Below are 23897 nucleotides of genomic sequence, written 5' to 3' on the forward strand. Positions count from 1 at the left end.
ACTTTTTATTTATCTAGCTGAATTGTTTGTAACTGATGTTTTAAGCATTAACATTACTAACCTAGCAGGTGCAATTAATTCCCTTACATATAATGAAAAGACACGCAAAAATGACACCTTTTATTGGTTAACTAAAAAGATTACAATATGCAAGCTTTTGAGGAAACTCAGGACTCTTCTTCAGCCAAGTAATTACATCTTACATCTTGATTACATACTGGGGTAAGTACATACTATGGTGTAAAAACCAGTACATATGCCTCTGAGACACATATTTTTCTAGAATATATCTCTAAGATCAATGAAACATTTACACTTACCGGCACTCAATGAACCACTGACGGATTTGATTTTTCATGTTTTCTCTCATGTTAGTTCCTTCCATTTCAAGAAGTTTTTCTTTGGTGGTTTGCAGTGCTTGCTGGAATTCCTGTTCATATATATCCTGCTGTTGATGATTATGTATCTCCGCAGATTTAGCAGTAATTAATGTGGGAGATGGCTGGCTATCCTCAGGTCCATAACACTTTTAAGGTTTAAATATATATTAAAACAGAATGTTACTCCATTTAATTTATTACTTAAAATGCAGCACTATAGTACAATTAAGCACTTGGAATGTTAACAGTATTTAATGTTCTTTGTTACAAGGGGATTTCAGCATACAACAACTTTATAAGGGTCTTTATTTTTTATTTTGTTAAATGACATTAACTCTCTCCCTTTCTAGGCATGCATCTCTTCATCAAGCATTTTGATTCAGCTTACTAGTCCTTCTTATATACTTGACAGATTGTTAGTCAGTTTAACTCATTACATGACAAACATGGGAAAAGTTAAAGTATTGTACTCCATTTCATGTATGTAATATGCAGCAGATGTAATCACAAACTACAAAATTACTGTAATTTATACTTTAATTGTTATGTAGACATACTTTTCTTTAGGAGACTGTGTTCCTTTAATGCAGGTAGTGACATCATTCACATCTTCTATAACTCTGTGATGGCCAGTGCAATTTTCTGTGTCTCCGAATTGGTTATTTTTTTTCGTTAAAAAAGCACAACAGAAATGAAATGTGAAGTAAGCAAACAGTTGGGCCTCAAACTCCAACCAATTTCACTCCAACCAGTTTCTCAATAAAAAGGCAGTTCTTGTTGTTAATTGAACCCGTTATTTAATTCTGTGATTTGCTGTTTGTTTCATTCTTCCTCAGCACACATTTCCAAAACTGTTGATTTTCTTTTTTTCAAAGAACACTGTCTAAATGTTTTGTGGACCTGAGTAGATCAACATTACTGAGACCTTCATCTTTCTTTATTTTCAGATATTGTATGATGGACACAGGTTGCTAGTCATGTGGTGGCTCATTTTGTGTCTCATTATTGTTTTGTCATGCTAATTTAAATAAAAAGAAATAAGGGGTCTGAGTCTTAAATAGCAAATCAATTAAAATAAAGGCAAAAGAGTTCAATAGCTGCAAAAACTGGTCACTAATTAAGAGGAGGTTTAGAATGAAAACCTGCAGCTACAGTGCTGCTCCATGATTGGAGTTGGAGACCCCTGTTCTATGCTATGGTCTGCTTGGTTGGTAAAATGACTTCAAGAGGCTCACTGAATCAACAAGCTAATTAAAAGGGCAGGCTCACTTATGGGACACATTCTGGATCCCTGAGGTTGCAAAGGAGAGAATTAAAACAAAAATTATGAACAATTTTGCACATCCTTTCTCTGACACACTAACACAGAGTAATTTCAGCCAACAAATCATTCAGCAGAAGTGTGTCAGGAAATGATACTGGGGCTCCTTTATACCAACAACAATACACCCCCATAATGCCTCACTGTGACTGCCAAGTAAGAAGTTCTCTCTTTTTAACTTTGTTCCATTCTGGTCATACTGGTGTGTGTTGGGACTACAGTGTGTGTGTTTATCCGGCTATCTATAGAGCTTCTGTATAAAGCCAAATTTCCCCCGGGGACAAAAAAAAAAGTATATCTACTTATCTATCTATACAAGTGTACAAATACAGGTTAAATTTTCGTTACAATAAACTTCCAGGGACCTAAAAAATATTTTGTTGTAATGAAAATTTCGTTGTAATGAGATTCTATATTTGTAGCTATATTGCTTTCTTTAACTTGCGTCCAGGCGTCTGCAATCATTTCAATAGCTTCTTTCACGTTAATTTTAATCTTCTCCTGTCTACAAGTTATGCTAACGAGAATTTTTCTCAGCATCTCCTTGCAATAATACACTTTCAGGGTTCGAATGATGCCCAAATCCAATGACTGAAGCACTGCTGTGCAATCGGGTGGCAGGAATTCAACGCGAACAGTATCTAAATGCGGAAGATTGTTGTGGGCAGCACAGTTATCAATCAGAAGCCGAATCATCCTTTTCTTCTTCTTCATATTGTGAGGTTTCTGAACTCTTTTGGGATTCCCCCCCCCCCCCCCCCAAAAAAAAACGGGAATGTCACGCTGAAGTGTGTCCCGAAGTGTGATTGCCAAATCTGTATAAGAATGAGGCACCACAGAAGTGAATCCTACAAGATCGGGGTCGCGCTATAAGTCTCTGTCTTACACCCTAAAACAAGAGTCAGAGTCTCAGTACTTTAGCAAAACCAGCTTTATTCAGCTTGAAACAGGAACAGCACGGTTACAGTATTTATTGTAGTGGGATCTGCCACTCGCCTATAAACAGACACAGCAGTCAGGTAGGGTCTTGGCCAGGTTAATGGCTAAGTAATCCTGTTCCCTACATTACCCATCGAGCTTGCTTTGGCGGAGAGACGCAGCAGAGCTGTGAGCCTGCTGTTGCCCCGGCAACATATAAACAGTCTTCCACAGACGCGGTGATCACCCTTCGGGACACTCTTCCAAAACTATCCATTTGCAGAGCCACAGCACCATACGTCATGGCAGTTGTAGACCTGCAGTTGTAGACCCGCAGTTACAGACCCAGAAGTGACGTCACGGTCGTTTCAGGACTGACTTCATAAAATTACTTTTGGAAGGTTTCGGCAAAGCCCAGAAAGTAACGTCAGGTCAAGGACCCATTCAGAAATTAAGCGATAAAAATATGAAGGAAAAACGGTACATCAAACCAAACAATAGACATCATTGTGAAGTTCAGAGGGTTTCTGCCATCACGTCGTGTCATACATCAAACTAAACAATACGGATCGTTTCTGTGAAATACACTATTAACATTTACGTTGTGTTCGGGTCTGTGGTAACCATTTAACATGTTGACAAAATTAAAATCATCAAGATCTGTGTTAATTGAAAATAGTTTTTCGTTTACATTCATGAAACGAAATATACAATATAATTACAATATTTGCACCACATTAGTTTAGTAAAACGTTAATAATAAAAACTGATTACATTTTTTAAAATGTACAATGCATGTGTGCAATATTGTTCTAAACCAATTTAGAATAAACATTTAAGCCAACCTAATATTTCTAAACACGTATGTGAAGAAAACGGCAATACATATTCTACACTGAATTATGCTATATATTAATTGTATTATATAGAACCGCTCTAGTTTTTGTCACTTATTATTATAAACGATGGGCCATCAAAAGAAAAAAAATAAAAATACTAATGAGAGCTCAATTTATTTATATGACACCCTTCCTATGCCCAAAATTCAGAAAGGACAACAGGACCTATATAACATTGGATACAAATAATATCTTCAGTAAATAAAGATAAATACAGGATATACAAAACATTCAAACAGAATAAAAGACAATAATCCAGACTAAAATACAACATATAATACTACAAAAAAATCTTGAGCAAATAACATAAAGTGTGATAAGAATTCAAACCCTGAGTACCTGGACAGATAGAGGGGGTAAACTGAAAGAAGGGGCATAATGTCAGGTCTGTTTAATGTCTTCCTAAACAAATCAGTTAAAAAAAAATGAACGGGGTCGGCTGATCTCATTAAATTTGGGGGGTCATTCCACAGTCTGGGCGCTATACAGCTGAAGGCCCTGCTGTCACCTACAGAGTGCAGGTAAGTGGGGGGCACAGAATGAAAGGACCTTAGTGGGCAGGTTAATAAAAGAATTTGATATTCAATCCTGTAAGACACAGGGAGCAGTGAAGGTGCAGCAGGATGGCTGGGATGTGCTCGCTGTTGCCAGTCTGTGTCAGAACTCTTGCAGTTGAGTTTTGAATCAGCTGGAGCTGTGATATAAGATTATATTATTATAAAATTAAGATAACTTAATTATTATATTCTAAGTTAAGGCATGAGGGTTGCCCTGGACATGACATAAGATACATAGTGTCTGACAGTGGGTCCAAGGATTTCATCCCGATACCTAGTGGCAGTCAAGGTGTCGTTGTCTAGCCTGTAGAGGTCTGTGCGTCCCTCCATGGATATGCCTCCCCAGACCATCACTGACCCACCACCAAAGCAGTCATGCTGGACGATGTTCCAAGCAGCATAACATTCTCCATTGGTTCTTCAGACCCTTTCACGTCTGCCACATGTGCTCAGGGTGAACCTGCTCTCATCTGTGAAAAGCACAGGGCACCCACCAGTGGTTGTCCTGCCAATTCTGATATTCTATGGTAAGTGCCAATCAAGCTCCACGGGGCCCACTAGAGAATGTTGGGCCTCAGGCCACCCTCATGAAGTCTGTTTCTTTTTGTCCAAGGTCAGAGACATTCACACCAGTGGCCTGTCTGCTGGAGGTCATTTTGTAGGCTCTGCCAGTGCTCATCCTGTTCCTCCTTGCCCAAAGGAGCAGATATCGGTGGGTCCTGCTGATGGATTAAAGACCTTTTAAAAGGGGCCCTGTCCAGCTCTCCTAGAGTAACTACCTGCCTGTCTCCTGGAATCTCCTCCATGCCCTGGAGACTGTGCTGGGAGACACAGCATACCTTCTGGCAATGACACGTATTGCTGTGCCATCCTGGAGAAGTTGGACTACCTGTGCCAACTCTGCAGGGTCCAGGTATGGCCTCATGCTACCAGTAGTGACACTGACTATAGACAAATGCAAAACTAGTGAAAAAACAGATGAGGAGGGGAAAATGTCAGTGGCCTCCCTCCAACTGTTAAACCATTCATTCCTGTTTTGGGGGTCCTCTCATTGGTGCCCCTCTAGTGCACCAAAGCAGCTGAAACTGAAGAACAAGCCCCTCTGCTACTTAACTGACCAGATCATTCGCCCAAAAGTGTCAATGACTTGATGCTATACTTTGATTCAAAAGTGTTCCTTTAATTTTTTTGAGCAGTATATTTTAATGTAATATTGTGTTTTTATAAGTCACTACACAAATTGCTGAAATACACTAAATGATAGTTTTGTTTGCCTCACACTTCAGACCTTCACAAATGCAGTAGTTTACAAACATCGTATTTTAATTTCTCTTTGAGAAGCATGAAAGATAATTGTGGCGAATCTCAACTTATGATTACATTTTTGCTACGTATGAACTATTGAGGGACTTTTTTTTTTAAAAATCTGATGGTCACTTTATTTTAACAAGCAATGTAAATAACCTGTTTACTCTTTACCCTATTTTCATTTTCTACACAATACTGTAATAACTGTACAGTTCACACAGTGAGACACACAAACACACTCACTATGCATACATACATACTACAGGTGCTGTCATTGGTTCTGCTGTGGATTGGACTGTTGAATCAACACAATGACTGTACATGCTGGGGTCTTTGGCACTTGTCGTCCCAGTAGCATGTGAGGTGTCACCAATTGTTTACCCTGCTCCTCGAGAAGGTTCTGTCTCCTTCTCCCTGTTCCAGTCTCGGTACAAGGTTGTCGAGATGACAGAAGTATTTTTTTCTGAGATGTTCAATATGTTGAAAAAATTGCCTGTGGCCAGCATCCAGTGTAATGTTTTGTCTAAATTCTTCACTCCTCTTTTTGTAGCATTATAGTCCATTATCATTTCTAGCCATGGAATCTCCTATCCCTGTGCAGATCAGATTGTGCACCAAGGATGTGTCATTTGTTTAGACAAACTTTCATGTCTTCACCTGCCTATTCTGTGTGGCCAGCAGTTGAGATGGGAGCTCTGGCTTATTTTTCCTTATTGAGCTAAGCATTGTTACCTTCCTCTTGAGGAGCTACTGTCTCAGTTTGTGTAAAAGTAAAAGTTATTGCATATGGTGTTGTGGTCATGCAGCTTATGTCATGTCCATGGCAACCCTTATGCCTTAATTTCTCACAGGAATTCCTCCATCTGACTTTCCTTTTTTAATGAAATGACATCCTCTGCTCTTCCCCTTGAGCAAGTTATTCATAGCTTTGGACTGGGTTATCATTTTTATGCAGATGATGCTTAGATCTATTTCAGTGTTAAAAGTGACATTTCATCACAGCTTTCTCAGCTCACAACTTTCCTCAGTGAAATTAAATTAAAATGAAAACCTGAACAGAGCAAAACTCTTTAAAATTAAATTGCAAAATAACTGAACTTTTGCAAAGTGGCACTAAACTGCAACTTAAGAAAACAAGCTCCTCCTCAACCATTCTTGGTGATGATCTCATCAGACCTTCTTTTACTGCAAAGAATCTTGGTGTCACTTTGATTCCTCCTTTTCTTATTTCACCCATGTAAACCATATTAAAAAACTTCCACCAGTGTCACATTTCTTATGTTTGCTCATTCCTCTCTTTTTCTAATGCTGAGAATCTTGTCCCTGTTTTTATCACATCCCGCATTGATTATTGTAAGTCACTACTGGCAGTTGCCACTTCTAGTCGTATATCACAGCTCCAGCTGACTCAAAACTCAACTGCAAGAATCCTGACATGAACTACCAACAGCGAGCACATCACAGCCATCCTGCTGCACCTTCACTACTCCCTGTGTCTTACAGGATTGAATGTCAAATTCTGTTATTAACCTGCCCACTAAGGTCCTCTCATTTTGTGCCCCCCACTTACCTGCACTCTGTGGGTGACAGCAGGGCCTTCAGCTATATAGTGCCCAGACTGTAGAATGACCACCCAAATTTAATGAGATCAGCTGATTCCATTCATTTGTTTTAACTCATTTGTTTAAGAAGACATTAAACTGACCTGACCTTCAGCCCCTTCTTTCAGTTTACCCCCTCTATCTGTTTAAGTATTCAGGGTTTGAATTCTTATCACAATTTATGTCATTTGTTCAAGATTTTTTGTAGTATTATATGTTGTATTTTAGTCTGGATTATTGTCTTTTATTCTGTTTGAATGTTTTGTATATCCTGTATTTATCTTTATTTATCCATCCATCCATCCATTTTCCAACCCGCTGAATCTGAACATAGGGTCACGGGGGTCTGCTGGAGCCAATGCCAGCCAACACAGGGCACAAGGCAGGGACCAATCCCGGGCAGGGTGCCAACTCACCGCAGTGTGACACACACAAACAGACCCACACACCAAGCACACACTAGGGCCAATTTAGAATCGCCAATCCACCTAACCTGCATGTCTTTGGACTGTGGGAGGAAACCAGAGCGCCCGGAGGAAACCCACGCAGACACGGGAAGAACATGCAAACTCCACGCAGGGAGAACCCAGGTCCCCAGGTCTGCCAACTGCGAGGCAGCAGCGCTACCCACTGCGCCACCGTGCTGCCCTATCTTTATTTAGTGAAAATATTATTTGAAGCCAATGTTATATAGGTCCTGTTATTTTTCCTGAATTTTGGGCATTGGAAGGGTACTACAGTATATAAATAAACTGTGCTCTCATTAGTATTTTTTTTTCTTTTGATGGCTCATCGTTTATAATAATAAGTGACAAAAACTAGAGCAGTTCTATATAATGCAATTAATATACATACATTTGCAACCCGAGATTTTTCTTCTTTTTTTTTTTTTGCTCGGTCTTTCAAGAAAGTTGACAGTGTCAATGGCAAAATTCCAAATTCACTGGCAACGTCTTTTTTCTTTTTGCCGCAATCGAGAGCTGCAAAAATGTAAAGTTTTTTTTTCTAATATGAACTGTTATTGTTTTTTTGTGTCTGCCATTTCTATAGAAGGGTGACAGTGAGTTAAATTCCAATGAATGTTTTTCAAATGTTGATTGCAATAAGCAAAAGGTATCACTGAAAACCGCAGAAAACAAAAACAGCAAAAAAAAAAAAAAAAACACTACGAGAAAAGTCTGAAGAAAGATTTTTTTTTTTTTTACATTGTTTCTGTTGGGGGATTGTTGTGCACAACTGAGCTGCGATCACAGAAAAAAACTGCTGTTGCATTTCATGGTCTTTTGGGCACTTTGTTGTAATGAAAGTATCTGCTGAATGTACTTTGTAGTAACAAGATTTCTATAGACCTGTGTCATATGGGCAAACTGTCGGGACCATAAAAATACTTCGTTGTAATGAAAATTTCATTGTGAAGATATTCGTTGTAATGGACTTTTACCTGTATATTAAAAGTCAATCAAATTAAAGTTTCATTCATCAGAATTGTTTACCTGTATTGTATTATTAAGATTGTGCTGATTATTCAATCAACACGGTCAACTTTAGCAATTTAACACAGCTTAAACATAGACTAGCTCAGTAACACAGCTGAAGAAGAAAATAAGTAGTGAGAAAGAAACACATGGTGACTGAAAGAAATAAGCAGCAATTTGACAATTAACTAATCACAAAAGAAGCAAGCATGTTATACCTTGTATTAAAGTGAGGTATTTAATACTTGTACACTCAGGTGTATATTCACGGTAAAAACATGAAGCCTTCTTTACCCAGAGTATCCATGAACCACATTCTTGCATGTCTCCTTAGAAGAAAATTTTCTACATTTTACTTCTCAACGGGCAATACCTCACACCAATGTCCAAAAACAAAACACAAAATTCCATCAAAAATAATTCAAATTGTTACTGTTTGCCAAGAACAAGAAAACCTTTACAAAGTACAATACTAACCAGAATCAAAATAAGACATATAAATACAGAACTGTATTTGTGATTACATAAGGTTTTTATATAAGAAAATAAAAAAAAATGTTTGAAACAATTGGGTGAAATCAAATCAGAATGTTATGTATTACAAAATGAAATTAATGTTATTTTTTAAACCATGACAGATGCAGTTTGAAGAAATTTTTATTTTTGAAAGATGCGGTTTTCTTTCCATTGTGCAGTTCTGTACAGTTAATATATTATATTTTTTGTGTATTGTTAAAGAATAATACATTAGCATAATCAGTTGTCTGATAGTTTTCCACAAAGTATAGAGAAGTTAGAGACAGCATAAACTATTTACAATATATGATTGAAAACACAATACAGCTTAGCTGATCACTGCCATAAACTTAAAAAAAATAGATGGGTAACCTCAGATTTCACGGTAACCCCTGGATTATAAGAAGATAAAAAGACCAAAAAAATGCAGTGGTAAAATTACAGAAGAGCAGCAATAATGTTCAAAATATATTTCTTTGAAAGAATACACAATACTACAGTGTCTGTAGTAAGGTGTCTGTAATGTAAGCCCAGCTCAACATCAATTAGTTTGGTATTTTTTTTAAATCTTCATTCATATTGAAAATTGAAAATGCAATGGCAGATTTAATCAGCATATAACTGTTAAATTCAAAAGAAGATACAATATAAGTTTATATATATAATTACGGCGGCGCAGTGGGTAGTGCTGCTGCCTCACAGTTAGGAGACCTGGGTTCGCTTCTCGCGTCCTCCCTGTGTGGAGTTTGCATGTTCTCCCCGTGTCTGTGTGGGTTTCCTCCGGGTACTCCGGTTTCCTCCCACTGTCCAAAGACATGCAGGTTAGGTGTATTGGCGATTCTAAATTGTCCTTAGTGTTTGCTTGGTGTGTGTGTGGGTGTGTACGCCCTGCGGTGGGCTGGTGCCCTGCCCGGGGTTTGTTTCCTGCCTTGCGCCCTGTGTTGGCTGGGATTGGCTCCAGCAGACCCCCGTGACCCTGTAGTTAGGATATAGCGGGTTGGATAATGGATGGATGGAAATATATAATTAAAAGATTTAGTATATTGTTATTTTTGCAAGCATAATCACAGCTAAATTTACTATTCTAGAATGTATAATATACAGTACATTTAAGTTCATGCTTAACTCATTAATGTTGAAAGATATAACAAATTGTTTATATAGTTGTATAGAAAGACTTCTCCAGGGGATTGAGTGGATCTTGTAGCTATTTTTAGCAATGACTAATAGGTAGCTTTATTTACCTTTAGGAAACAAACATCTCTACAAACATACAGCCTCAATGTAGTGGGGATACTTTGATATTTTCATTAATAGCTGCCTTTTGTCTTTCATATTTTTACTGCTTGTGTTTTCTTTCTTCACATTTGATGCTGAACTCAAACAAGCATTTCATCTAAAAAGGAAATTATGCACTAACATTACAGCTACATAAAGTCATATCAATGAATGAGGAACATATGCATAATATTATAAAGAGGTTCCACTGCGGTTGATGCTTGCTGATCTTTTTTTTAGGAGAGCTGCATCTTTTGTAGTCATTTTTCACTACAAATGTGTTATGTGGTGAGCAAAGGTACACAGGAGTAAGACCCGTGTATCTTGGCCCAGGACTTTTTTTTTATGATTTCCCTTCTTTCTTGGTGCTTTCATTTTGTTGATTTTTCCCCTTTTTTAGCATGAAATAAGGGAAAAACAATAGAGATGAATACAATGCAGCAATAATCTTACTGTTCTCCAAAGTCAAATAAAGCCATTTTTTTCAAATAAAATGCCTTGCACTATCCATTTTCCACTGCTTTACTGCTGACTGTACACACAGCTCCTTTAGCTAGCTATTAATACCTCTCATTGTCCCTCAACACCAGCTATCACACTGAAAGGCTCAGTTAGTAAGAAGGCAAAGGAAAGTCAATCTGTCCTCCAGGATGCTGCTTAAACTGTACAGAGGCACAATGGAGAGCATAATGACAAGCCACATCCATCTGGAATGGCAACTACATCAAGACTCTGTAGCTGTTGATTAAAATTGCATCAGGATATTTATGAAAAGAGATGCTTGAAGAAATAACTATCTACTATAGCAGACTCCACTAACTGAAGCAACAAATCACTTATTCTCTTGCAGTCTAGAAAGTAAACCTGCAGCATTCAATGCTATACCGTCATCCTCAGACACAGTTTCACTCCTGGACCATTAAACTACACACAGTAATTTATGTGACCTGACCTATGACTAAGGCTCTTCTTTAGAAAACACACGGACTATCTTCCTGTATGCACTATTTATTTGTTGTTACTACTACTTTGCAAATTAATTTCCCACATGGTTTCTTTATTAACACCTTATGTATAAATACTATTGGTAATTTTCTGATATTTATTGCTATTTTTAATTGTAATTTATGTTTACAGACTTGTATCTGCTGCAGTATATTGTTGCAACATTTTCATTGCTTCTATAGATAGAGGAAATTGTAATAAATACATTTCACCGCACAATGTACAATCAAAAAAACTTTTATTGAATTGAACACATTAACACCTAAATGACTTGATTACGTTGGCTTCTTGTGCAGTAGTCTCTGTTTCTGGCCTCAATATTTCAAAGATTTGCTGTGAAATTTTTGTGGAATGGTCATTGAGCTTTGTAACTAATATTGTTACAGCTCTGTCTTTAGCTCCAGCAATGTCCACATTTAAATCGTAAAAGCTCACCTTAATTCTTTTATGTTGTTAGTACATTTCCATCTACTATCTGTTCATGTTTACTTGTTTAAGATCTTCAGACTTTTTGTTATAATTTATAATGTATTTATCGATCTTGTATTTTATCTTGTTGTTTGAAATTTTATTCATTTGCTTTTCAAAAGATTAAGATTGTGGATTTTATAAAGCCCTATTATGGGAAATGATGTGCGAGTAACATGGGGATGATATTGCGGGACTTGGTCAGTGCATCACAGACTGAATTAACTTTTGTGTCAGTGCTGTGGTACCTTCAAAGACAGTGCATTGATTCTCGAACAAAAAGCCCTGGATTACTAAGGAGCTAAAAGGTATCTTAAATAAGAAAAAGAAAGCATCTGGTGACAAAGAGGCTTTGAAGGATGCACAGTGAGTGCTAAAGAAAAAGCTGAGTGTAGAAAATGAGGTTATGAAGCTAAAACAGAAAGAAAAAAATTCACTCATAATAACATGAAAGATATCTGGAAAGCACTGGACTCAAGCAATCCTGGCCTTTGGTGCTAGAAGAGAATATGGACAAAGCTAATGCCCTGAACCAATTTTTTATAAATTTATCCTCCCACTGCCACCTTCTTCCATTGGCCAGTCTCCCCACACAATTCCTACTACAACAACAATTCCTACCACATCAACTAGAATGCGTGAACCTCTTACCATCAGTATGGGCTGTCCATAACTGAACATCAAGTAAGAAGACAACTGAGGAAGCTACACACACATTGGAACAGAGGATGCAATTATCTATTTGCTCTAGAAGGCTTATTCTCATATGGACAAAGTTGGCAGCATTTATAGGATGAGACAGAGTATAGGACTCAGATGGAGAACTGTTTCCTGATGTAAAGAGAATTGTCTGCATCTTAACATCAGGACAACTAAGGATAACCAAAAAGCCTTGATGTCCAGTCACAATTCAGGGAGTAAACATGGAGGTTGTGAACTTATACAGGTACTTGGGGATCCGCATCAGTGACAGGTTTTCTACGTGGTCATTTTCTTCTATATTGTACTGAAAATGCTTGTGGAGTCAACATTTAAAAATGAGTTTTATTTTTATTTTGAATTGAGTTTTTTATTTTATTTCACTATTATTTTTTGTTCTTTCTGTGAAATGGTGCATTGAAGAATTATTACTTATGGATATCAAATGAACAGATTCAGAGGTAGGCAGGAAGACTATAAAACATTTTGGAAAAAACAATTGAAAAAACAAAAGTTAATTTATTTGAATATTTGTTTAAAACAAAATAAGGTGACACTGTGGCACAATGTGGGCTAACACCAAGCAAATCAAGCATCCTGAGACCGAGACCCAATTTTAATATTGCCTGTGTAAAGTTTACATATTCTCCACATGTCTCTATGGGTTTTCCATCTGGGTAGTGCAGTTTGCATCCCACATACCCAAAGCAGTACTGGGTAATTAGAATAACTGAAAGTTCCAAAATGGTGTGGTGTGAGTGTGGATTTGTGCTTGAGTGGGCAACTGTGAAGCACTGGCCCCCTGTTGTGAGCTGTTTCCTGCCTTGCAGCCAGTGCTGTCTGAAAAGGCTTAGGCTCCTCAGGACTCTGTTTTAGTTTAACCAAGTTTGAGAATGAGATGATATGATACCAAAGATACTTTATCTGACTAAATAATGTTGAAAGCTTAACGGATTAAAAAACACTCCATTTCATGATTTTTTTAAACCAGTTAAGATATTCTTTTTTTTAAATAAGCAATTGCCATTATTATTGAATGTGTTGTCTTGTAAGACAAATTAACAAATTTAGTAATGAAGCTGTTTAGATAAAATGCATCTTTGTAAAAAAAAGAAATATCACAATTGATTTAAATTTCACATTCCAGCATTTTTTTTGTTTTAGTCTTTTAATATAAAATAGTAAAAGTAATTTTCTCTATAATTGTTACTGCAACATTTTAGAAAAGACCACATATTTTTCAATACAGTATATGTTTTAATCTGGTAAACAGATAATTTCATTCTGTTCTGGATAATTTATAATATTTCATAATATGCATTTAAACATGTCAAATAATAAAAATAATGCAGTAAACTATTTTTTATATATTTTATGATTATGTATTTAAAATATACTCAATACCGTAAATCTAAACAACTAGACTTTTAGAATAGTTTCACCTTAAGAGAGTTCTTGCAATATGTTTCTTTTACATCATTATCTGAATATCTCATTTTCTAAGAGGGTCCGATTCATACTTTAACGGCCATGCTGAAATGAAAATAAATACAATTTATTTGACTCTATAGCTATGTGAAGAAATAAGATGGGGAGGAGGATAGGTTCCACAATTTTGTAATAGATGTCACATTAACTGAAGGCTTCAAAGAGTTTCAACTTTGCAAACACACATTACCAGAGAGAGACGGGGAATATTATATTTGCTGCTGAAGTGCGTCCTTTTAAATGATATCCATAATGAGTTTATAATATGCATCTGGGCTACCTCCTCTCTACTTTGATGTCTTCCAAATGGCCCGGGTGTCATCAGCAAAACATGTAGACACTTTCCTGCCTCATTGACTCCCAAATGTATTTTAAATATCATTCCTGGTAACGCAATTATTTAAAACGCTGAACTAAACACTTACTAATGGGAAAAAAATACCATGACTTAAATAAATTCATTTCTCAAATGTAGGGCCTTCAATTTTTTCTGAAAAGCCATGACTTTCTTAACATCTACCAGCACCCCTCAGCAACTCTCCCAGTTTTTGTCTCTCTCTCTCTCTCTTGCATTTAAAAAAAAAAATAAAGAAAAAAAATTTAAAGGAATATTCTTTATTACAAGAAGCATTGCTTTTCCAAGAATTCTTAATATTGAGTCAGCCTTGGCAGTAACAAGTCTTTTTTTATTAACCCAATTATGTAATTACATTTTGCTGGCTGTGCTCCTATTAATTCTAATTTCAGCTGTGGAGAATTGTAATAAAAATGCAAAAAAGAAAAACAAAAGAAAAAATCTACTAAGCTTTAGTAAGGATTCATTCTAAGCAAACAAAAATAAATATGCAGTATTCAAACAAAATGGAAGATTTTGAAAAAATGCCCAGAACTGCATTGAGTTACAAATTTTAAGCAGTAATAATAATAATAATAATAATAATAAAAACTCACAGTCTGCCACCTTGTTGTGGAAGGGGGTTTTGTTAGTCCTTGTAACCATTAAAGTGATGCCACCCATGTGGGTAAGTTTGAGGGTAAAGGGACTGACTAAAGACAGTCCACTATTTACTCCGGCAGAGACATTAAATATTAAGATTGGTTATAGCAAGAAATTGAATTCATAGTGCCTCGGCTGTCATCCATATAAAAAGGACCACATTTGTGAGTAAGGTAGAAGCCCATATTTGAAACATGAGTGACAGTCACCTTTGTCTATTGGAGGTGAAAGCAGCACCAGCCCAAGAATGGTTACTGCAATGACCACTTTTAAGGACTGGTGGGCCTGACCATTAGGCCCACACTGCTATGGCTGTTTCAGGGTGGCCTCCAAGCCCCTGACCACGAAAGCAGGTAAGATCAGCACATGTAATAGACAAGAGATATCAATGAGTTTATCATGCGTACATATTATAAAATTACAGCATTAGAAACAGACACAACACATTAGAGACACAAATTGCACATACCTTTACACAGAAATACATAAAAATAACAAAGAATCACAGATCAGCAACAAACTATCCTTGCACATAAGCTCAATTCCACAAACAAGACTCAAACAAATAAAACAGGAAGTTGCTGCTAAATCACAGAAACAAACAGGAAATACCAACAACACAATCTCATGCAACAAACAAGAAGACAACAAATTCAACAATGCACACCCTGTAACAGTGGATACTACAACAACTGATATTGTAACCAATAAACCCACCAAGACACGATCTATCAAGAATTATATACAACCAAACAAACTGTCAGATGACATTGTATTGTATGAGTGTTCTCTCAAAGAAACAGACTCCACTCAGTGGATATATGAGCTCAGAAAAGCTATCAAAGTAACTAAACATCAGTGTGGGAGTAAACTAGAGAAAGAATATAGCAGCTATTATAATTTGTGCAAACAGGGACTCCTAATACCAAATCCACTAAAAACAATGAAACTGTCACTAACAACAAAACTCATTAATGAATGCATACTTCCACAATATACAGATGCACTTAAAACACAAACAGTTATGCATATCTAATATATTTATCAGCACCAACACCATCACCCAAATTTGAATGAAAATACAAGATGGACAAAACAACATCACTCCAACCTAAGAAACCCGCCTAGGAATGACATCTAGAAACACAGATAAAGAACAGCAGACATGACTTAGACTGATTAACACAGGAAAAGAAGACCACCACATCAGGAAAAATTCAAAGAAATCCTAAACAAATATTTAAGAGAACAAAAACTCTCACAAAACATAAAGATCACAATGATCAAATAGAGACACACACACAGACGCAGTTAAACAAAAGTTCATAGTTTAAACACAGAAGATATAATGATACAAATTAGGCATAGCACAAAACCAGCACAACTCACAATTCCAAAACATTGAAAAATTATTTAACAGACACATAATGTACTGAATGTCACATCAACATGATTGCGAGATTGCATCAAATAGCTGGCTAAGCTGTAATAACATGTTTAGTGAGATAGAGGGGCAACGCAACCCATATAAGATTAAGTTGTAAACACGAGAAACTACAAAAAATTATATTCTGAAGGACCCAAACTTGACAGACAGTACAGATACTGCAACAAGGAACAAGAAACAATTCACTACATCACATCAGGTTGAAAAACTACTGACAATGACAGACAACATGCACAGACACAAGACACAAACATAAGACAAAGATTATACATCAAGAACTAGCACTACAACACAAACTAGTATACACATACAATACAAACCATATTATAAGTACACTCTCACCAGACTATTAGAAAGTGCCACGCATAAACTAAATCGAGATAGAGCTATATTGACAGTCAAAACTATTCAACATAACAGACTAGACATTACACTGGTAAAAAAAAAAAAAACAAATAAAACTACCATATATTATCAACATTGATATACCAAACACACACCAAACTTATACAATACAGTATGCACAAATATAATGTAGAAGTACACAGAACTGACAGAAGAAATATGCCACTTATGGAGAATGGACAAGATGATCACTCTGCCCACTGTTGTATCCACCACTGATGTTATCCCACATGGCATAATAAGCACTAAATATCTGGCTTTTGATGTAATGAAGAATTATTATTTAACCTCAGGTCTCCTTTGTGTAATGTCAGTGGTAATTGTGGACAGAGCCTGAACTCGAGAATGCTACCTCTTTTGCTGGCATATTTTTACCTGGCATTTTTTAAAATATTTTTTCAATCAAACACAATGGAAATTGAGTCATTTAGAAAAAAAAAAATTGAAAACTCAAGCTTTGTGCATCTGTCAAGAACATCAAAGATAAGCAGCAGTAACTTTCTGTGTATAAAGTTTTTCTATGTAGAAAACATGGTAGTTTTTTACTTTGTTTTTGTGTGGGAAATATACAGAATTTCACATTTTTAAAAAAGACTACTGCACACCTCACAGTGATGTGAACAAGACACACCATAAGTAGAATCAACTTTAAAATTGTGGTACAGATTATGTGCTTTATGCAGCTTCAGAAAAGAGCACAGGTAAACACAAAAGCGTGCTTTAGGGAGCAGTATTCTTTCTTTTCTTCCTAAAATACCTTAATGCTGCAAAACACTCTTTAGTGAGTGTCACACTTGGTAAATTGTGAAATCCCCTGCAAAATGAATTTTAGTGCCTGTTTTGTGAAACTATGTAAATTGAAACTTGCTGGTTTCACTCATTACTTCTGAAAACAATGAACTCAACAGTTGTCAGGCCATCACTTCACTAAAAGGCACATCCAACAGCACTTATCTAGGGTCAAATTTAATTTTTCCACAATAAGGCTAATTACAGTTAATGCTCTTACTTGAATTGATTATTTTACCACTATGACATTGACAGAACGTTAGCCTGCTATGATGCAACATATTTCCAGGCACATAATTGTGCACTTATGTGCAACATATAATTTTATGACATTCATGTTATATTAAACCATCTTGTGGTGAAATTAACATCTAAACTTTGTTTAAAAATAAATAAAGGAAAAACCTTATGAGAAACCATAGTTATTGAACAATTAAATTTTTTTTCTTAAATTTGGTTTTAAGTTTAGTTTTGTTTTTGAATGTATTATTTTTTGTTTCTCTGAAATGTGGCTGACGTCTAAGACACCAGGCACTGCTATACTGCCACACGGCTCTACCATCTTTTGTGGCGATTAGACATGTCAGGTCAAAGCAATGGAGGAGACATGTTTAAGGTTGAACAATGCATGGTAAGTGTTAAAATAGTTTTAAAAATTGTACACCTGATCTGGAATCTTCTTTAATCAAGTGTTACCTGTTTAATCTTCCAAGGGAGTTCTGAAATGTTTTTCTGTTTGCTATTTATATTCCTCCATAAGCCAAGATGAATAATGTGCTGGATGATCTGTACAATAATAATACAGAATACCAAGGTTTACATCCTGAAGGATTGTTTAATGTTGCTAGGAAGTTCAACAAAACAAAGTTAAGGAATGTTTTACTTTAATATGAGCCTATATTTTGGATCACCGTTTACTATCCACTACTATGCTCATACCTTAATTGTCCATACACCTGCTGTCAGCTTAGAAGCAGAGACTGAAGAAGTAGTTCAGACCAAAGAAACAGAGAAAAGGCAATAAGAGGGCCTTGATTGTGTGAACTGGGACATGTTTAGGAACTTCTCATCATTTTGGATGAGTATGCAAATGTATAACATGATTCATCAGGAAGGTTTGGACAACTTTGTGCCTAAAAAAACAATCCACATATTTCCTAAAAATTATGTGCAGACCAGTGATGACATCAGGAATGTAATGAAAACACACAGCAATGGCTATCAAACTATGATATGGAAACATACAATAAATTAATCTATGAGCTAAGAAAAGAAATCAAAGTGACTAAACATCACTGTGGGAGTAAACTAGAGAAAGAATATAGCAGCTATTATAATTTGTGCAAACAGGGACTAGAGATGCTTACCAACTATAAGGTAACTCTCTCATCAATGAACTTAAATGAACTTAAAGATTTCTCGATTACAATAACAAGCAGCCTATTCAATAACAAGCACCACCACATGATTCTTCTTTCTTTGTTTCTATACATTATGTAAGGAGGACTTTTGAATGAGCTCCAGTTTGCATATTGTCATACAGTAACTGGTCCACAAAGAATGTCATATCCCTTCACTTCACACCATTATGCACATTTTGATGATAAAAACTGTTATGCCAGAGTCCTGTTTATAGACTTCAGATCAGCTGTTATGCCTTTTGCGAGTGTCCAAAAAGGACTGGCACACAGACATAACCACCTGCCTTTCCAGTTCCCAACAATTTCACTGAATTGCCAGCTGGCAAAGAGGATGAAAGGTACTGTGACAACACTAACTAGACTAGGAGATACGTGTGCATTAGAGAAATTGAAATAAGAGTCACTGTCTTCGACTCTAAAATCCAATGTCAATAACTGAATTGCAAATCCCTGATTAATGCCAAAATGAGAATTACCAGAAGTCAACAATCAGAATGTATAATGCCACAAATATTCAGACTAGAAACCAAACTATGACCTGAAGGCAAGCTGTGATAAGAATCTATACTCAAAATTGTACTCTGACCTGAAAGCAAACTACTGCCAAAACCTTTACTCAAAACTGTACAATAACCTGAACGCTAATCTATCACCAAAAATCAAGAATCAAAACCGTACAACAACCTGAAGGTGAGGTTATCACCAAAATATAGACACGACTGTCACAAAAGCTGAAACAAGAACCAATATCACTCAAAAAATTAAGAGGCATTCCATCCTCAAGACTCATGCCATAGTTGTTTGTCAGATCCTGAATCTCAGACCCTTCACCAAGATGGAGTATTGCCAAGACTGCTGAAGGTCTGTGCGTCGGAGCTGGGGAGTCCTCTACAGCGCATCTTCAACCTGAGCCTGGAACAGGGGAGAGTCCCGAGGCTTTGGAAAACATCTTGCATCACCCCAGTCCCAAAGGTATCACGTCCTAGTGAGCTGAACGACTTCCGGCCTTGTTTCTCTGACGTCACATGTGATGAAGACCATGGAGAGGCTGCTGCTTCACCACCTGAAGCCACAGGTCCAACACGCCCTTGACCCTCTGCAGTTCGCATACAAGGAGAAGGTAGGAGCAGAGGATGCCATCATCTATACAGTATGCTACACCGATCATTCTCCCACTTGGACAGAGGCAGTGGTGCTGCAAGAATTATGTTTCTGGACTTCTCTAGCGCCTTCAACACCATCCAACCTCTGCTCCTTAGGGACAAGCTGACAGAGATAGGAGTAGATTCATACCTGGTGGCATGGATCATGGACTATCTTACAAACAGACCTCAGTATGTGCTTCTCGGGAACTGCAGGTCTGACATTGTGATCAGCAACACAGGAGCGCTGCAGGGGACTGTACTTTCTCCGGTCCTGTTCAGCCTATATACATCGGACTTCCAATACAACTCAGAGTCCTGCCACGTGCAAAAGTTCACTGACGACACTGCTATCATGGGCTGCATCAGGAGTGGGCAGGAGGAGGAGTATAGGAACCTCATCAATGAGTTTGTTAAATGGTGCGACTCAAACCACCTACACCTGAACACCAGCAAAACCAAGGAGCTGGTGGTGGATTTTAGGAGGCCCAGACCCCTCCTGGACCCCGTGATCATCAGAGGTGACTGTGTGCAGAGGGTGCAGACCTATAAATACCTGGGAGTGCAGCTGGATGATAAATTGGACTGGACTGCCAATACTGATTCTCTGTGCGAGAGAAGACAGAGCCAACTATACTTCCTTAGAAGACTGGCGTCCTTCAACATCTGCAATAAGATGCTGCAGATGTTCTATCAGACGGTTGTGGCGAGCGCCCTCTTCTATGCGGTGGTGTGCTGGGGAGGCAGCATTAAGAAGAAGGATGCCTCACGCCTGGACAAGCTGGTGAGGAAGGCAGGCTGTATTGTAGGCATGGAGCTGGACAGTTTGATATCCATGGCAGAGCGACGAGCGTTCAGCAGGCTCCTATCAATAATGGAGAATCCACTGCATCCACTGAACAGTGTCATCTCCAGACAGAGGAGCAGCTTCAGCGACAGACTGCTGTCACTGTCCTGCTCCACTGACAGACTGAGGAGATCGTTCCTCCCCCAAACTATGTGACTCTTCAATTCCACCTTATGGGGGGGGTTGGGGGGGGTTGGGGAACGTTAACATTATTGTTTGTTTTTACCTGCATTTTTATTACTCTTTAATTTAATATTGTTTTTTGTATCAGTATGCTGCTGCTTGTGTATGTGAATTTCCACTTGGGATTAATAAAGTATCTATCTATCTATCTTAAGTGCTACATGGGGTTATATCACTGAGCATCCATGATGTGGTGCATAGGGCCTTCTGGGAGGTAGGCCGTTGCCACAGTGCAACGTGTCCAAGAAACAAAGTAGGTAAATGAAGAGACTACAAGCATGACCGTGTGACACACTTCATCAATCCATTTTCCAACCCACTGAATCCGAACACAGGGTCACGGGGATCTGCTGGAGCCAATCCCAGCCAACACAGGGCACAAGGCAGGAACCAATCCCGGGCAGGGTGCCAACCCACCGCAGTGTGACACACACTTGAATAAAACAATTAAAGAATTTCCACTGATCCTTGACTGCATTATTAATACAAAACTGTTGCATATTAATATTTCACGAAGATAAAGCAATCTAAAGACCCACAATAAAGTAGAATGACAAATTATCCTGAAGCATACACATATACATACATAGACAAATAAATAAATAACCTGGCACAGACTGGCCCAAATTATAAAATCAGCATTTAATGCTGTTGTACCAGCAAAGATGAACATCAGTCTCCTCAGTTTATGTAACACCTCACTGTGAATGCTGTTTTTTCATCTTTAGCCAAGTCAAGATTTTTCTTTTCTGCTTTCTGTTTAATGTTTCTGGTACATATTTGTTATATGAGCTTCTATGAAAAGCCAAATTTCTCCTGAGGACAAATAAAGTGCTATCTATCTACCTCACTGTCGGTTTGCTGCTTGATAACCATGGTCCGAGGTGGTGCATCTGAGTCGTGGCATTTGAGGATGGAAGTGGCTGTGTCTCTGTATATATTTGTTCCCTCACTTCTTTTTCTATCCTTAAATCTCATTTGTTTTAGTACTGGGGGTTTTGTAAGATAAGATGCAGCTTTAACATTTTGGCTATGGCTGTGTTATTCACAATACAGGTATAGCACTACTAACATCCGAAAATTTGTAGGCTTTATGGAAGGAAAGAAAGGAACACTTCCCTGATTTCCATTACTTGTAGTGTCCACCCAAAAGGTGATGTGAAAATTAGTATGACTGGGAATGGACCAAAAGGAACCAATGAGGCCTTAAAGTATCATTAGCAAGGTTCACTAGTCCACTTATAAAAAAGTAGTGGATTTGTTTCTGTGTCTACTTTATTCTTTGTTGTCATGTGCGTTACTATTATTCCCTGTTTAGTTTCATCAATTCAATCCTTACACCTCAGGGGTTTCAATGTAAATGATTGTAAGGTGAGTGCCATTGGGGCTGCTTTGTTTTATTTTTTTTACACCAAAACCCTCTTCAGGTCACTCTTCTGCAAGAAACTTATTCTGATGTTAAAAATCAGCCGGACTGGTTGCATGAGTAGGTCTTTCAGGCTCACATGTCAGTGCTAGAGGTGGCCATACTTATTTCAAGACTGTGAACTTACAGATCACTAACATTGGTGAGGTTGTGGCTGGGCCCCTGTTAGTAGTTCAGGCAAAAGATAGAGACCACTCCCACGGATGAGTCAGAAAGAAATTGTTTTTTGATGCTTTAAGGCAGGTGGTAGAGTCCTTTGTTAATACGGAGATATTATTAGTGGGGGAGGGGGAAGATTTAATTTGTACAGAGAATGTGCTACTGGACCAAAGTGGTGCTGAACCACATCCAGCATCTGTACATGTTTAACACACCTTATTAGATCAGTCTGACCTGGCTATTGTTTGGTGATTAAAATTTCCATCAGACAGGCAGTACACCTAGGTAAATTGGGGAGATGGGCACATTTAAGAGGTGCATTTGTACCTGTTTGGATTTTGATACACCTACTAAACACAATCACTAATGCTTAGACCTCTCTAGTTGGTTTCTGTGATCACTCACTGGTGGGAATGAACATTGCCATTCCTAAAAAACCTTTTTCAAAATCTTTCTGGCACTTTAATGTATCCTTGCTAGTAATTTCACATGACAGCAATGGACCCTCACCAAGCCCAGGTTTACATCTCTAAGGCAAGGGTGCGATATGTTGAAGGTGCAAGTAAAATTGTTCTGCCAACAGTACCCCCAGTAAGTGACCATTAGGTATCTACATAAAATGAAGAGCATGGAGGGCATTTTTAATCTGCTCAGTATTTTACAAAACAGATTTGTTAAAGAAAAAATTGCTGTTTTAAAATCTAAAAAACATTCACTTTCTGAACTTCTAGAGTTACATGCTCAAGGTGCTTTAGTGCAATCTTGCTTGCAGACTCTAAGTTACCTCAGTACTCTACAAAATTCTTCTTTAACCTGCATGATGCTGAAGGTCAAGAACTGATTATGTACCAGGGAGGAGATCAGGAACTTTGGTGTGTCTTTTTATTCAGAGTGTGGCACTGTCCGGGACATCCAGGAAGACAGGAGGAGGGCTCATTCCTCCTCCAGACCACGAGGGGGCGTCCGCCCTGGTTGAATTGGGGGCCACGGGTACGGGGCTTGGAAGCCCAACCCTGTAGGGGCCCGTGGTCACCGCCAGGGGACTTCCCCCTGCCTGAAGGACCCTGGACCCCAGTAATTCTGCCACACCAGGAAGTGCTGGGGGGAAGAAGAGAGGGAACACCCGGAGTGCTTCCAGGAGGACAGCCGGCACTTCCGTCACACTGGG

General features: G+C 37.9%; 1 protein-coding gene across 2 annotated transcripts in view; it reads right to left on the bottom strand.

The window, feature by feature from the left end:
* zgc:153738 (uncharacterized protein LOC558115 homolog) overlaps positions 1–23897 on the bottom strand; it is a 289186-nt gene that overhangs the window by 97139 nt on the left and 168150 nt on the right. For both annotated transcript variants that reach the window (XM_028803884.2, XM_051928820.1), the window contains exon 7: positions 321–526. In XM_028803884.2, the coding sequence (XP_028659717.1) occupies positions 321–526 (206 nt within the window). The remainder of the gene's footprint in view (positions 1–320; positions 527–23897) is intronic.

Source organism: Erpetoichthys calabaricus, chromosome 6, assembly GCF_900747795.2.
Source record: "Erpetoichthys calabaricus chromosome 6, fErpCal1.3, whole genome shotgun sequence".
Classification (NCBI taxonomy): domain Eukaryota; kingdom Metazoa; phylum Chordata; class Cladistia; order Polypteriformes; family Polypteridae; genus Erpetoichthys; species Erpetoichthys calabaricus.